Source organism: Lontra canadensis, unplaced genomic scaffold (genome assembly GCF_010015895.1).
Source record: "Lontra canadensis isolate GAN:19392208 unplaced genomic scaffold, GSC_riverotter_1.0 scaffold89, whole genome shotgun sequence".
NCBI lineage: Eukaryota > Metazoa > Chordata > Mammalia > Carnivora > Mustelidae > Lontra > Lontra canadensis.
Window position 1 is genome coordinate 6,381,087 of NW_022631083.1, and position 15,432 is coordinate 6,396,518.

Genomic DNA, 15,432 nt, shown 5'->3' on the forward strand with positions numbered 1-15,432 from the left:
GTGATCCCAGTACCAGCAGTACTAGCATCACCTGGCTGCAGGTTGGCAATGCAGATTCCTGGCCCAGCCAGCCCTACTAATGAGAAACTCTGGGAAGGGGGCCCAGCTATCCAAAAACAAGCCTTGTGCACACTAACCTGGGAGTGTTGGTCACTGAGTCACTGCTGCCTGGATTGGGTGAGGGGGGGCGGTAAGGGCACTGCCCAAAGGGGGCTCTCTTCCCCCACCTTCTCTAGGGACTGTGGTTGAAGCTTTTTAGGATGGGGTGAATTTGCAGGAGGGAGCTGGCCCAGGGCTGGTCCACCACCGGGGCTGTGTCCCTGCCCCGTTCCCTCTCCTAGCCCACCATAGGCCGCGGATGGCACAGATGGGATTTACCCCCAAGGGTAACAGCAAACTCTCCAGCAAATATGTAAGCCGTTCAGGTTGACTAGCCGAGCATATCTGTTCTCCCATGGACTGATTTCAAGTTCGTTATACATACTCTGCTCCGAGAAAAATACCCAAAGGCATTTCTCCGGAATGATTCCAGTAATATCCTCTGGTGTGAGAGGCATTATTTGTTGGTAATAGAGGTCCTAAAATTAATTAGTGTCTTATCGATTTCAATATGCTGTCCTTGAATCATGCTGTTGCTATTGTTAACAGTAACTGTCCACTCTCACACACTGTTAAGAACTGAATCTCTTTTTGGCAAAGGCAGCGTGTTCTGGAGCCCTGTGCCGAGGAGGACCGGCGTGGGATGACCGGCAGGCGGGCGGGGGCACTGGGAAAGGGCCGGAGCACTCACGGGCATTTCTGTGCTTCCAGGAACTACTCCTTCTATGTCCTCGACAACCAGAACTTGCAGCAGCTGTGGGACTGGGACCATCGCAACCTGACCATCAAAGCTGGGAAGATGTACTTTGCTTTCAATCCCAAATTGTGTGTGTCCGAGATTTACCGCATGGAGGAGGTGACGGGGACGAAAGGACGCCAGAGCAAAGGGGACATAAACACCAGGAACAACGGAGAGCGAGCGTCCTGTGAGTGGCCCCAGCAGCTGTGACAAAGTCATCCCCTCTGCTGATCTGCAGCAATGGCTAGCTCTGTGGGTGGCACCCCCCTTGCCTCACTCGGGGCTGGGGGCAGGGGGAAGACACGGGGCCTCATGAGCCAGCACTTTGCTCCGATGTGTGTGTATCTTCAGAGTCAGTAGTGGGGCCAATTCATGATAGATTCTTACTTGTCAGTGTCCCTTAGCATCTCTAGGAGTGTGCTGAACATTTAGAAATGGGCTCCTGCTCAAAGGGAGTATTTTACGGAAGTGCCTTACATGGACCCCTGGGTGGCTCCGTCGGTTTAGCGGCTGCCTTTGGCTCAGGTCATGATCCCAGGGTCCTGGGATTGAATCCCGCATCGGGCTCCCTGCTCAACGGGGAGCCTGTTTCTCCCTCTGCCTCTGCCCCTTCCGCTGCTCATGCGTGCTCTCTCTCTCTCTCTCTCTCTGATAAAAAAAAAAAAAAAAGAAGAAGAAGTGCTTACAGAATGTAGGGTTAAATGTCTTTTAAGGCATAGGTAGACAGTGAGATCATTTTTCAAGGAAGAGCTAGTCCTCTCCATTGCTGGGGAGCACACTCGGCTCAGTCTCCCCCAGTATAGAGGAAGCCTCAGGGCAGAGGGGACTGAGCTCCAAGCCCAGCATGGTGGCCATGGGTTCCCTGTCTCTCTCTTGGCCTCCTCCTCACTCCCACCCCAACACGGAAAGGATAGAGAGCGCCCACCTCGATGAACGGATGCCGCTTTTAAATTGAGAACCACATAATTATAACCTTGCCGTGGTTATATATACGTTCAGCTCTTGTATCTGAGATCTAACAGCACATCTCTCCTCTAACCCTGTTTATCAAGCCGCTTTTTAAAATGTTGTGGTTCTGTTCGGCTGGAGAGGGTTATAAAACTAAATTGTCTCTCTTCCATCAGCTTTTAATAAGGGAAGGGTACTAGGAAAAAAAAATAGAGTAATTTACATGATCAGAGGCGATTTGCTCACATGTACACACACACACACACACACACACACGGGAGGGGAGGCGTTGTGAAACCATTAACATTTGACTGATTCGTTTTGCTGGTGTCTGGATTTACCTGGTAGACACGCAGATTGCTCTGGAGGAAGAGGGAAGAGGCCTGACACGAAGCTGCCTGGTGTGTTGGCAGCTGGCACCTTCTCCCTCACCCGCCCGCAGCAGCCCCCACCAGTCCCCCTGTTCGGACCAGGGCAGGGCTGATGTGGCTGAGCATTTCCCAAGCATTTTCTCGGCCCCGTCAGCCAGTCTCATCTGTAGGACTGTGAATACAGTAGCCGTTACTTTCCTTTGAAAACAAAATCATGTTTTCTCCTCAAATAACACATTAGCAGGAGCTACAGCTTAGTTCTAACCTCAGACCAGCATGTTTTGCCCCGCTGACTTCTTAGTTTTGACCGCCGTTAGCCTCTGCTTCACCCGCTGAGTACGCGTCGGGATTCAGGCAAATAGCGGCGGACAAGGACAGTCGGTCAGGGAAGCTTCTGGTCTCCGTGAGGGGAAGCAGTCAGCAACTCTGCCCTGGTTCTTGAGGGTCATTTGAATCTGGACGGAAGAACAAGTCGGGGCTCAGGGCAAGATCCCCGCTGTAGCTCTCCAGCGACTTCCCCTGGCGCACGGGCAGCTTGGCCAATGACATTATTCTTGTCAGCGTGTCAGCCCCAGCCGGAGGTCTTCCAGGGGTGTCTGTATTCTTCCAGGTTAATGCCAAGTTTAGACACAGAAAAGCGTCCCCCCCCATCGATGGCACACCTGGGCCATTGGCGTGACTTTGCCAGTTGCACAGAACGAGGGGGATCACAGAACCCCTGGATGGGTGCCAGCATATCACAGAAGAGCAAGGCTTATCCTCATCTTCCTTGGTCCCCCAGGAGCCCGGGGCCTTAGGGGTCCACTGGAAGACCAGGTGACTTGCTCAATCAAGCAGTTCCTCCCTGTCAGGTTAGGAATCACAGATTCACGTCCAAATGCGACCAGTTGTGCTGAAACAAAGGCGCGAGCTTTGTTGCAGCTCCGTGTGGTAAAATGTCTGGGTTCTCAGTAGAAATGAGAGCCACTGAGAAGTCCGGGAAAGGGCTTGGCGTGCACAGCCAACTTTGGAGAAGGGGGAGACAGGGCGGGGCAGGTGACTTGTCTGACGGGTGGAGGAAAAGGGTGTTGATATCTGTCCCAGATGTACCTTTGTGCCCCAGGTGAAAGCGACGTCCTGCACTTCACCTCTACGACCACGTGGAAGAACCGCATCATCATAACGTGGCACCGTTACCGGCCCCCTGACTACAGGGACCTCATCAGCTTCACCGTCTACTACAAGGAAGCGTGAGTTTCTGCGCTCGGTGGGGTCCTGTGGGCGTGGCCGTGGGCGTGGCTGTGGGCGGGGAAGGCGGAGCTTCATCCTCACCGTCCCTCTCAGCTGTCACAGGATATCCATCACCATGGTGACGACCACACCATCACGGTGTTAGCCTGAGGCCTCCCGTTTTTTCAGTGGGTAATTTAGAGGGGTTTGAATAAAATAATTGCAAAGAGAAAAGCTTGTGTTTTAGAGAATTAGGTTAAGTCCCAACATTCATGAAGTGGGATAGAGGATGTGTCCACTGACCCATACTCCAGGAACACCCTGTGGGATGCTCAGCTCCCTGGAGGGGACCCCCAGACAGATATATCACGTTATTCCATGAGCCCTTCCCAAGACCTGGTCCTCTGCTCTAGGTCATGAACTAGGGAGGGAAAAGGGAGAGAGACTGACCTCTGTGTTCTGAACATTTCATGATCTATCCCAAAATCTGCTGGGGGCTTTTCTCGTGCCTTCCGGTTATATTTACCTGCCTCGGTAGCTGTGACTTATTCCTCTAGATGGCAGCTCTTTTGGTCTCCCTCTTCCTTCCTTTGCCTCCTTAGCCAGGTGGTACCACCAGCCTCCGTAGTCACCCTCCTTATCCAGCTCCCACTGTGATATCGTAGGTCTCCTTCCCCAGTGACTGGCTTCCTCAGCGCTGGAACCAGAGCTGCCAAGGACAGTATCTGGTCCTCTTTCCCCCAGGGTGATAGCTGTGAAAAAAGCGGGTCTCCGGATTATTAGGTGTTCAGTGTGTTTATGGATGGGAGTCATTCATGGTCTTCCGTCGTGAGGACAGGGAGGGGTAGGTTAACCTCTGTTTCAGAAGCCAGGGCGCAGGGGCTGTCCAGCCCTTTCATCTGATAGCTGGAGAACCCCTCCCCACCCAAGCATGTGTGCAAAGTACTCTCTTCTCTTTGATAGTTCCCCCAGTGCTTTGGCAGTGTCGGCTGATAATCTCACCAAGGAGCTGGTGCTAGTTTCCGAGACAATCCGGAAACTAAATATTTGAATATTATCAGATACTAAACAATCACAATTGTTTGTAAGCAAATGAGATTTTTGAATCTCTATTTTAGAAGCTCTTTTTTCTGTAGCAAAAGTCCTTTCCCCCCCAAAGTTTTATTCTTCATCGGTAGCTGATGTTTGCATGAAATGATTATGCTTGTTTTTTCTTAATGGTGAAAAATGCCATGATTGGAAGAGAGAAAATGAGCCTTTGCCTGCATGCTTAAGGAGCAGTGTTTTCCATCCCAGTAACAATCAGAATTTACCCTTCCTGGGGCAGGGTATGCCATTCTATGGTGCGTTTGTAAATGTGGAATCTGGGGTCCATTTTATTTTATTCTTCGAAACAAATCCAATGGACTTTCTGTTTTATTTAGAATTCCTGTTATAGAAAGTGTGACATGCTAGGCCTCTGGGGAAGATTTCAGTGAGCTTTGATGTCAGAGACCTAAACCTTCCTCTGAGCTTCATCTACTGTCTTCCTAGACCTTTTAAAAACGTCACGGAGTATGACGGGCAAGATGCCTGTGGCTCCAACAGCTGGAACATGGTAGATGTGGACCTCCCTCCCAACAAGGATGTCGAGCCTGGCATTTTACTGCAAGGACTAAAGCCCTGGACGCAGTATGCGGTGTATGTCAAGGCGGTGACCCTCACCATGGTGGAGAACGACCACATCCGCGGGGCCAAGAGTGAAATCTTGTACATTCGCACCAATGCTTCAGGTAGCCACACAGCACCCATCCCGTACTTTTCATGAGCTCACCGTGCTTACTATAAGATGTCTCGATCCTGGACGAGTCTGTCTTGTATGTGTTTCTTATCAATATCTAGTGCTCTATCATATTATTTTTTTTCCCAGTCCCAATACCCTAAGCTCTTCTGGGCCATCTTCCTGGCCCATCTTCCGTCATCTGCCTGCTCTGTGCCAGTGAGCCCAGGTCCTCCTACTGGGCTGGGGTGGTTTGTTTGGAGGACCCAGCCAGGATTCAACCCACTGTTTTATTTTCATAGTTGAACCTCCAGAAACTGAACACATGCTGATTTGGTGTTCCAGTTACCTCACGCAGCTCGTGGGTTTTCCATCTACATTCTGTAGAGGCAAGGGTTCCAAGGAGGTAGACGGAATTTGGAAAGCGTCAGACAGAGTATACTGTGGACATTCCAGAAATTTGCTGGTGAAAATGTTCCTCCTTCTGTCTCTGTCTTCATTTTCTAAACCACCTCATTTTTCTCAACTCCAGAATCTGGAACTAATGAAAGCAAATGTTTGTGTCTATTAGCCAAGTATATGAAAACCAGCTTAGAGGTAGGAAAATGGACATCATTTCTAAATGCAATGATAAATATCCTTGGACGGTGGCTGTTTTATAAAACACCCATAAGGTAGCACGAAATAAATTTAAATAGCAGAGAGGGTGAGGAAGAAGTGTTGATGGGGAAAACCCTTGGCTCACACGTGCCTCATTCCCCCTCCCTCCTCCCCTGCCCCATCTGAAGGATCCCATAAGTGGTCACAATCATGTCACGGGCCCTGAAGTGTTTATAGAAATAAATCTGGCACAGATTTCTGATTCTGGGTGTGGGATGCTGTAACAGAGGCTCAAAGGCAACAAAACAAGTTATTCTTCTAGGTTTGGAAGTAATTTATTGTACCCAGCTCAGGAAAAACAACATTTTTTCTTATTATGACAAGTTCTTTTTTTTTTTTTTAAATCCATTCACTTACTTTAGAGAGTGAGTGAGTAGGGGGAGGGACAGAGAGAGAGGAGAGAGAAGATCCTCACGCAGACTCCCCACCAAACACAGAACCCAATGTGGGGTTTGATCCCAGGACCCCAAGACCATGACCTGAGCCAAAATCCAGAGTCAGCCACCCAACCGACTAAGCCACCCATACGCCCCTTATTATATGTCAAATTCTTAAGAAACCAATTTCCTTTCCCCAAAGATGGGAAACTAAGCACCATAGGAACTGGGCCAGTTCCCTACATCTTGACCCCTGTCCTTACAAGTGGTAGAGACAGAGGAAGACTTGGTCCTCTGCCTCTGCTTTTTTTGTGACACTTACAGTTGAAACATCTGGGGTGTGCTGTTTATTCTTGAAATACTTGACTTTGGAAACCTGAAAGTGGTCGAGCATCCAGTGGTTATGTTTTTCCTGAAAAAGCTGGTGTTAGTCACAGCTTTTCCCTAAAGCAGCACTCCGTATAGGTGTTCAGAACCTTGTCTATGATATTATGGGCCTTAAAGTACCCTTAAGCTCCTCGCCCCTTTGAAATTTTAAAAAGTGGCTTGGATGATAATGTTGTTTAAGTGATAGACAGTAAAGAGGTCTCTTGCACTTTGGAAAACCCCCGAAAATCAGTGTTTTCTTGGGAACCCGAGGAAAATAGGATTTCAGCAGCCCTGGGGTGTGTTTGCCCTTTATACATGAGGTGGCTCTGGGTTTCGGTTTGAGAGGCAGTAGCACATAAAGCTTGACCAGATGATTATGCTTTGCCTATAAGTGAATATTCTTTGGCTGGTAACAGAAGCCATTGCTGTGTGTTTGGGTTTTGGACTGCTTTCCCTTGTCCTATCTCATTTATCCCACGGAAGTGAGGTTATTGAACTGAGAGACTCTGGGGCACATGCGTGGCTCAGTGGGTTAAAGCCTCTGCCTTCAGCTCAGGTCATGATCTTAGGGTCCTGGGATCGAGGCCCGAGTCAGGCTCTCTGCTCAGTGGGGAGCCTGCTTCCCCCTCTCTCTTTGCCTACCTCTCTGCCTACTTGTGATCTGTGTCTGTCAAATGAATAAATTAAAAAAAAAGAGAGAGAGACTTGCAGGTCCTCGTCTTCCACGCCTCTTACACACCCCATGCACACACGCACGTGTGCACACACACTCTCACCCTTTCTCACTGCCCCCCTTTCATTTTGGCATCTTGCCACTTTTATCAGAGTTCCAGAACCTCAAATGAAACCCAAATCAGTCCTTTCCACCACTTGCTAGAACTGCTGGAGTCCGGCGATTTGGAGACTGGTGGTTGGACTGGTGTTGGAATTAGCTGTAAGTTTTTAAGTCACCCACCTGTAACCCTGGCAGGTCCCCCACCCCCAACTTTTCTCCACGGGCCTCTCCGTCCTGTTTTCATAGAGATGATCTGAGAGTAGATAGTACAAAGAGAAATGCGGGCGCTTAAATTAATGCAGTTTCAAAAGAAGGTTTCCTTCTCGATTTGCGTGTCCGGGTCAAACCCGTGGCTTCTTGTAGGCTTATAGTGGTTCAGTGATCTAGTGACCACCTGGATTCAGGGTGCGCTCCATTTTCTGAAATGGCCTGTGTTCCCCTTTCCAGTTCCTTCCATTCCCCTGGACGTTCTCTCTGCGTCCAACTCCTCTTCCCAGCTCATCGTGAAGTGGAACCCGCCGTCCCTGCCCAACGGCAACCTCAGTTACTACATCGTGAGGTGGCAACGGCAGCCCCAGGACAGCTACCTTTACCGGCACAATTACTGCTCCAAAGGTAAGGTGGGGGTGGCGCATGGCGGGGGGAGGGTGTGGACCTGGAACCGAACTCCCACAGTCTGGAGTATCCGTGCTCCAACGTACCACATAGCCCCTGACAGTTGGAGCCCGTCCTCAGAGACCGGCCACGTTCTGGGTTAAGCGTGCTGACGGCTGCCCCCTTCTGCCCACCGGCCCACTGGCCCACCAGACTTAGCCTTCACGTCTGCCCTTGTCGGGCTTCTCTTTCCCGAGCAGACAAAATCCCCATCAGGAAGTACGCCGACGGCACCATCGACGTCGAGGAGGTGACGGAGAATCCCAAGACTGAGGTGTGTGGAGGAGAGAAGGGGCCTTGCTGCGCCTGCCCCAAAACGGAGGCCGAGAAGCAGGCCGAGAAGGAGGAGGCCGAGTACCGCAAAGTCTTTGAGAACTTCCTGCACAACTCCATCTTTGTGCCCAGGTACCTGGTGTCGTTTGAAAATGTCTCCCTCAGGCAGGCTCTGTGGCACGCTCCCCACGCAGGGGGTCTGTGAGGTCAGCAGCCCCGGGGCAGAACCCTGTAGCCATCGAGGTGGGGAACAACAGAACAACAAGAACAATCCATCAGCTTGGGTGAGTGGGTGCCTGGGGAAGGCAGTTAGCGCCGAAGGAAAGGGGGACCAGGGGATTGTGCCACTGGGGGCCACGGGCACGTCAATGCCACTGCCTCAGCCACAAGGCCTCCTGTGGAGGGCAGGTGGGTTCTCAGCTGCGGGGACAGGAAGTGAAGCTCAGAGAGACCCCCACCCATGGAGACCAGCAAACGGACCATGGAGAGCCGGGAGGGCCCTTCTGGCACATCCCACTTCTCCCTGCGGCCTCTCAAAGTCCGGCGGAGGAGACGCGAAGCAAGAGGGAGAAAACCAGAGTGAGTTTTGAAAGTGGCCCAGCCCCCAGACACAACCAGATGCCACAGACATCTGTGACAAGCAGGTTTGCGAAGCAGCGGAGAGGACGGCCTTTCGAGGCAATGCAGCCCCTGTCCCCAGGAATCTCTGCTGCCCTGCTTCAGTCCCCGGGTCTGCCAAGTGGGGACAACAATGGAGGGAGGTAGAGGTGCAAAGCTGCACTTGTCACAGCAGCCGAGGTTGGTAACAACCCACGTGCCCAGGAGTGGATGAACAGATAAGCAAAATACGGTCCAGCCTCACAATGGCATATTACCCAGCCATAAAAAGGAATACGATTCTGACGAAGGGCACGGCTGGGATTGACCTTGAAAACATTACACTAAGTGAAAGAAGCCAGATGTGAAAGGAACAGATACGGTAGAATTCCTTACCTGTAGAAGCCTCACCGGAGGCAAATTCATGGTGACGGAAAGTGCATTCGGGTTTCCAGGGGGCCCAGGGAGAAGGGGGGATGGGGAGTTGGGCTTTAATGGGTCTAAGAGTTTCTGTTTGAGGTGATGGAAACTTCTGGGAACAGTGGTAATAATGATTGTACAGAATCATGAATGCAATCAGTGTCTGAACAGTATACTTAAAAATGGCTAAAATGGCAAGATTTGGGTATTTTTTTGTTCAAAAATTTTATCTTACCACAATAAGAAATGGTTTAAAAGACAAAAGCATGTGGGGTGCCTGGGTAGCTCAGTGGGTTAAGCCTCTGCCTTCAGCTCAGGTCATGATCTCAGGGTCCTGGGATTGAGTCCCGCATTGGAGACTCTGCTTGGTGGGGAGCCTGCTTCTCCCTCCCCCTCTGCCTGCCTCTCTGCCTACTTGTGATCTCTCTCTCTCTCTCTCTCTGTCAAATAAATAAATAAAATCTTGAAACACACACACACACACACACACACACAAAACAAAAACATGGGGGGGAGTCCAGCAGGGTAGGCCCGCCATGTCTGGGGAAGGAGATGGAAAGAGAGTGGTGGTTCTCGTATCCCTTTTCCTCCTGAGAGATCACAGTGCAGTGTTTACAGACCGCCCCTTGCCTGAGATGTGAGCAGAGGACCTGGATCCACTTGCACCTACGCACTTCCGGTCCTCAGGGCAGCCCCGCCACCAGCCCACTGCCCAGCGTGTTCTGTGATCGCTATTCCTCATGCCCCCGATCATGAGAGGCACCAGAAGCCTGTAACTTCAGTTTATTCTGTAATGCCCTGGCCCTTAAAGGCTTACTTGGGTTGTAACAACAAATGGCTTTTAATGTGATTTTTTTTTTTCCCCGTCGAGTGACTTTCCTGATATTTGTGTAATATTCCAAGATACCCATTTGACTTTGAAAAATCGTTAAGAAAGACGACTTAGAGTGGCAGGCATTCTTTTCAGAACTAAGTTTCTCATTGCTTCATGCCTTTCTGCCCCTCCTCTCCTCTCTAGAAGTTGAAACCCCTGGCCTGTGAAGGTAGGAGAGCCTTCTGTGGGTCCCCCTGACTTGCTCCGCCCAAGACCTCTCCCCCCGCGGCTGCGTTCAAGTGCAGTCCCGATTGTCTGCAGGTCATGTGTACTTCCAAGAATGTTGGAGGAGCTCAAAGAGGTTTAAAAGCTAGAATTCAGGCTTCGTGACTTCTCCAACAGTTTAATTACTGAGCGATCCATTTGGCACTTAGCCTTACATTTTGACACATTAGGGCCCTTTCCCTTTGGTGGCATGGCTGCTCAACGTGGGCCGCCTCCCCCCTGTGCCGGCAGAAGCACAGCTACTGGCACTTCCAGCGAACGCAAAGCAGATGGGCAGGAGTTGTCTGTTTATTCCCTAGCAGAAGCCATCGGTCCCATTTCTGTCCCATCCCACTGGCCCGCTAGAAGTTCAGGTTGTGAGCCCCGGCTTTAGAGAAGTTTTGCCAAAGGGCCCCGAGCTTTCAGTCTGCAGCCACAAAGCAGTGCCTTTCTTTCCCGTCAGTGGGGAACGCAAGATCGGGCAATGCGAAGGCAGAACTGTCGACACAGATATTAGTAATGCCCGTGTTCGTGTTGCCGAATTCAAAATAAGTTTCCTCTATGCCAAACTCCCCCTGACGGATGCTCTCCTCCGCCCATTTGGCCCTGACACTGTCTCTCCTAAGACAAGTTTGACCTGCTATTTTGTCTTTTCATAGGATGACCACAAATACTGTATTTTCCCACAGTAAGAGGCCACGATGTATACACACTTTGAATTGTTTTTTTTTTAAATGCCTCCTACCAAGGATATAAATCTCATGTCCACACAATTTGCAAAAATTTTGATCAAAGGAATGTCTAGTTGGCAGAATGATTGAATCATAAAGGAAGGTTTTCTGTTTTACAACTAAACTATCCAAAGACAACTTTTCTTTCTTTCAATTCATTCTTTTTTTTTTTTAAGAATTTAATTTTTCTCAGAGAGAGAAAGACAGTGTCAGAGATTTCAAATGAGAGAACTTGAGTGGGGAGGAGAGGGAAAGGGAGAAGCAGCAGGGGTCGGTCCCAGGACCCTGAGATCATGACCTGAGACGAAAGCAGACGCTTAACTGACTGAGCCACCCAGGCGCCCCTCTTTCCCTTGATTCTAAGAATAAGCCAGTCAAGTCAGGTTTGGTATGTTATATGTTGTCCAGCGTGTCCCATATGGTTTAAAGTAGAGTTTGTTAAGTTGCTTTCTGGAGTCCATATCTGGTGGTGAATGCATTTGACCACGGCCTTTATTTTTTAAATCACATAGTTGGGTTTAAGTAACTGAAATGTTGACAGATGTTGAAGACCGCAGGGTTTTCCAATAGGGTAAGTTGGGTCATGGAGTGGGAGTGGGGAAAGCTGACAGTGATCCTTGCTGTCAGTCACACCATTTGGAAATGTGGCTGTTTACAAAGAATCATGGGTGTGCCATTCTGCTTGCCTCATACCTTGTCTTCCCGATAATGTCCCGTGTGGCTTCCCTCCCCCTAGTCCCTAACTTGGTGTCGCTAGTAACAGCTGTAATCCCAGGTAAATGGGGATGGGCTGTGGGAGGGGTTTGGGCAGAGTATTAATTTTCAGTGGATTAAACTCAAGCCACTTCTCTCTCATGGACACGAGGATGTGTTGTGTTGGTTTTATGGGTGGCGTTGGTTTTGAAGAGAAGGCAGGACATTCGTTCTGGTAGATTTCAGAAAAGGGTTTCCTAGCGATAAATGTAGTTCTTTGTGTCCTTCCCTTTCGGGAAGATTGGTTGGTGTGTAGAGTGTGAGGATGGGAAATGGTCAGCCTCCTCTCCTAATCTTTCCTTCCCCGATATCATGAAAGCAAATGCAGTGAGGCCATCAGCACACGGCCTGACCCTGCAGTTCTCTATCTGGTGGGATGAGCATATCTGGGTTGATGTTTTAGGTTAGGACCCACTGGGTCACTGCACAAAAGCAGTGTTAGCATTTTCTGCAGGGGAATCCATGGGCCAGGCAGACTGGGGAGCCAGAGGCCCTTTCCCCCAAGCTCCCCACTTTTCCCTTCCAAGTTTTTCACTTCAACGCAGATCAGGACCCACTAGAAACCCGCTGAGTGTCAGCTGAGCCCCAAGTGGCTTCTCAGGTGCCCTGATTCCCCATGGGACTTCTCCCTCTCCCCTGCGTGAGAACTGAGGAGCATTCCCACTTTCAGATCTTTCTCCTTGCCTTGGGCCCTTGGTTTTCTTTCCCAGAGCAGCTTTGTTCTGGGACCCTTCGCTTATGCATGGGAGGAGTGAGGCCCACAGACAGCCTCAGTGTAGAACCGACAGCAGCCTGCTTCCCGCTGTTGCTGGCGGATGGTCTGCGGGTGACTGACTATTCCTTGTCTGGGTACTTACTCTCATGTTCTGTTGCTGTTGCTTCCTATAAATGCGAGGGGCTTATTTTTAAGGTTTCTGAGGGAAGCCCAAAGCCCTTGTTTCCATATCCCACAACAGCAGCCATTGGAACAGTCACCCTCACCGGCTGTGTGGATCACCTCTTCTGCCCTTTGGGTGCGAACATTCTCTTTTGATTTCTCTTCTGCTGTCCTATTGCTTTTGTAGCTGTTGTTCTGAGCCCTAATCCAGGCCTTGAGCGGCTCTACCCCTGTCAACAGCAGGGCCTGGGAGAGGCCACAGGAGGTCGCTGCTGAGTGGGAGGCAAGCCAGACTGGAAAGACCTCCAGGAGTGTGAAAAATCCAGACACTGGGGTCTCAGAGAAAGACAGGGTCAGAGGAAGCCCCAAAGGGAAGGGTGTGGGGGTCCACGTAGGTGCTTGCTGCTTGGTATCTTTCTTTCCACAAAAGGGGGTCAGCGAAGCCATCCTCTGGGACCTGTACCACACAGCTCAGCTCTCAACTCACCCCCTAATAAATCTTCGTGTGGCCAGCAGGTTGGTCACATTCAACGCTCAACCATAAGGCTGGTGGACCGGGTAGCATGGACTTTCTGACCAAAGGGCCAGGAGGCTGCAGAGCCAGAAGTGACTGAGGCATTTCTTTGCCTCTAGATACAATCGAGTCACCACTCTGGGGGCCGGGGGCAGTTTGTGTGACGATTCTGAGGCTTGCAGGGTAGAGAAAGCAAAATAACGAAGAAGGAAATCCCCGTATTATTTGTTGGTTCTTATCCAAAAGGGCTGAATAGCTCCTTTCATCCAAACTTAGGATTATTTCTTTTCTTTCCATTACTCTCACCCAAGTCATAGAAAGGACAAAAGAGGTAGAGGCACTTACAAGCCAAGTTTTTTCTCTTCCTTGCAGACCTGAAAGGAAGCGGAGAGACGTCACACAAGTCACCAACACCACCCTGTCCAGCCGAGGCAGGAACACCACAGTGGTGGACACCTATAATATCACAGACCCAGAAGAGCTCGAGACAGAATACCCTTTCTTTGAGAGCAGAGTGGATAACAAGGAAAGAACTGTAATCTCCAACCTGCGGCCTTTCACTTTGTACCGCATTGACATCCACAGCTGTAACCACGAGGCTGAGAAGCTGGGCTGCAGCGCCTCCAACTTTGTTTTTGCGAGAACCATGCCTGCAGGTAGGGTGTGATCCAGCGAACCCCACTCCTGACTCACTCACAGCCCAGTGGAGAAGCTTGTGTTTTATGGACACAGAATCTGTCACCCAGGGCAATGACCCTTAGTCTCTGTCCTGCTTATTAGAGAACGCATGGTTATTCGTGGCAGCATGGTAAACCAGCAGCCCAGGGAATGGAGTCCCTTCATAGTGACATCATTTCCAACCCATTCTTGGCACAAAGTCCTACAAGAGCAGGGACTGCCCTTCAGGGTCAACTCCCTTCCTCCCACTTCGGTCACATTGTACATTCCCATGGCCCTAGTCCCATTTGTGCACACATAAATTTGCCCGGTCCCTCCTGAGTCATCAGGTTCCGTGGAATCCGTTAGCTGCCTTGACTCAGGGTGACCTTTGCTCCTCAAGGTCAACTGCTGGAGTAGCTGTTGGTCCTGCCTCTTGGGTCTTCACCTTCCCCTCGGAAGTTAAAAGCTGTCTGTTGTTCACATTGCCAACCATCCATGTTTAAGGATGGGGGAACTGCCCATTCTCTTTCCTGCCCGGGGTTAGCGGCTAACAGAGGAGCCCAGAAGTGGAGTCTAGGAGAAGGGCCCTCCAGGACCCCATTCCGGCACTGACGCATGGCATGTCTCAGGGCCGCTGTCAGCTCCCTGGCCTCAGTTTCCCCACCTTCTGGGAGAGACAGAAGAGCCTTCCCCGGCTGTAACTTGCAGAAACTCCAGCTCACTGCCCGGCTTACTGCTTTAAGCAGCAGCAAGAGCATGAGCCCCTGGCCTCAGCTAGCCGCGGCTGGAGGAAGGGTGGACGGAGGCCCAGCTCGGGAGCTGTCCTTCACGCCCGCATCAAGGTTGTGTTTGCCGCATGTAGATACAGACCTGGAAAGCTCTGTGTCGCCGCCTGGAGGCTTGTGGCCGCCGTCTCCGCTCACAAGGAGCCTTTTCGATGCTGCTTGTGCTTGAGGCATCACACAGTTTCCCTTCTCGAGGGGTAGAAGCCAAAAACCAGAAATAAGTTACTCAGGCTGCCGGGGTTTCCAACTGTACTTGACAGAGCAGGCTTTTTTGCAGGGGAGGTTAGGTTGCTGAGGGGGAGCAAGGATGTCCTGAGACCCATCAATAGAGCTTGGCTTCCAAACCCCGTGCTACGTGTGAGCAGCCGGTTGTGGGGGAGTCTGTGCGGTCCCCGTCCTCAGCCCTGCACACACGGACTGGGGAGGGTGTGCTCAGGGTAGCCCACCACAGCGGGGGAGGACCCGAATCTGACTTTCTCCCTTGTTTAAATTGTCATGCAGAAGGGGCAGATGACATTCCTGGGCCGGTGACCTGGGAGTCGAGGCCTGAAAACTCTATCTTTCTCAAGTGGCCAGAACCTGAGAATCCCAACGGACTGATTCTCATGTATGAAATAAAATACGGATCACAAGTCGAGGTAAGACTGGCTCAGTGTCCGCATCTGGGTCCCCCATTCCAACTGATGGCATGCACTGGCGGGACAGGACAGACCGCCTCCTGGTTAGTGGAGGACTTAACCCCAGAAAATGAGGAACTGAGTCAGTAAAGACTTAAGTCTTTCCA

At 50.7% G+C, this 15,432-nt stretch overlaps 1 protein-coding gene across 1 annotated transcript in view; it reads left to right on the plus strand.

The window, feature by feature from the left end:
* IGF1R (insulin like growth factor 1 receptor) overlaps positions 1-15,432 on the plus strand; it is a 293,279-nt gene that overhangs the window by 245,877 nt on the left and 31,970 nt on the right. The window contains exons 6-12 of the mRNA XM_032836038.1: positions 811-1,025; positions 3,260-3,386; positions 4,900-5,138; positions 7,754-7,921; positions 8,161-8,365; positions 13,576-13,859; positions 15,150-15,286. Of these exons, the coding sequence (XP_032691929.1) occupies positions 811-1,025; positions 3,260-3,386; positions 4,900-5,138; positions 7,754-7,921; positions 8,161-8,365; positions 13,576-13,859; positions 15,150-15,286 (1,375 nt within the window). The remainder of the gene's footprint in view (positions 1-810; positions 1,026-3,259; positions 3,387-4,899; positions 5,139-7,753; positions 7,922-8,160; positions 8,366-13,575; positions 13,860-15,149; positions 15,287-15,432) is intronic.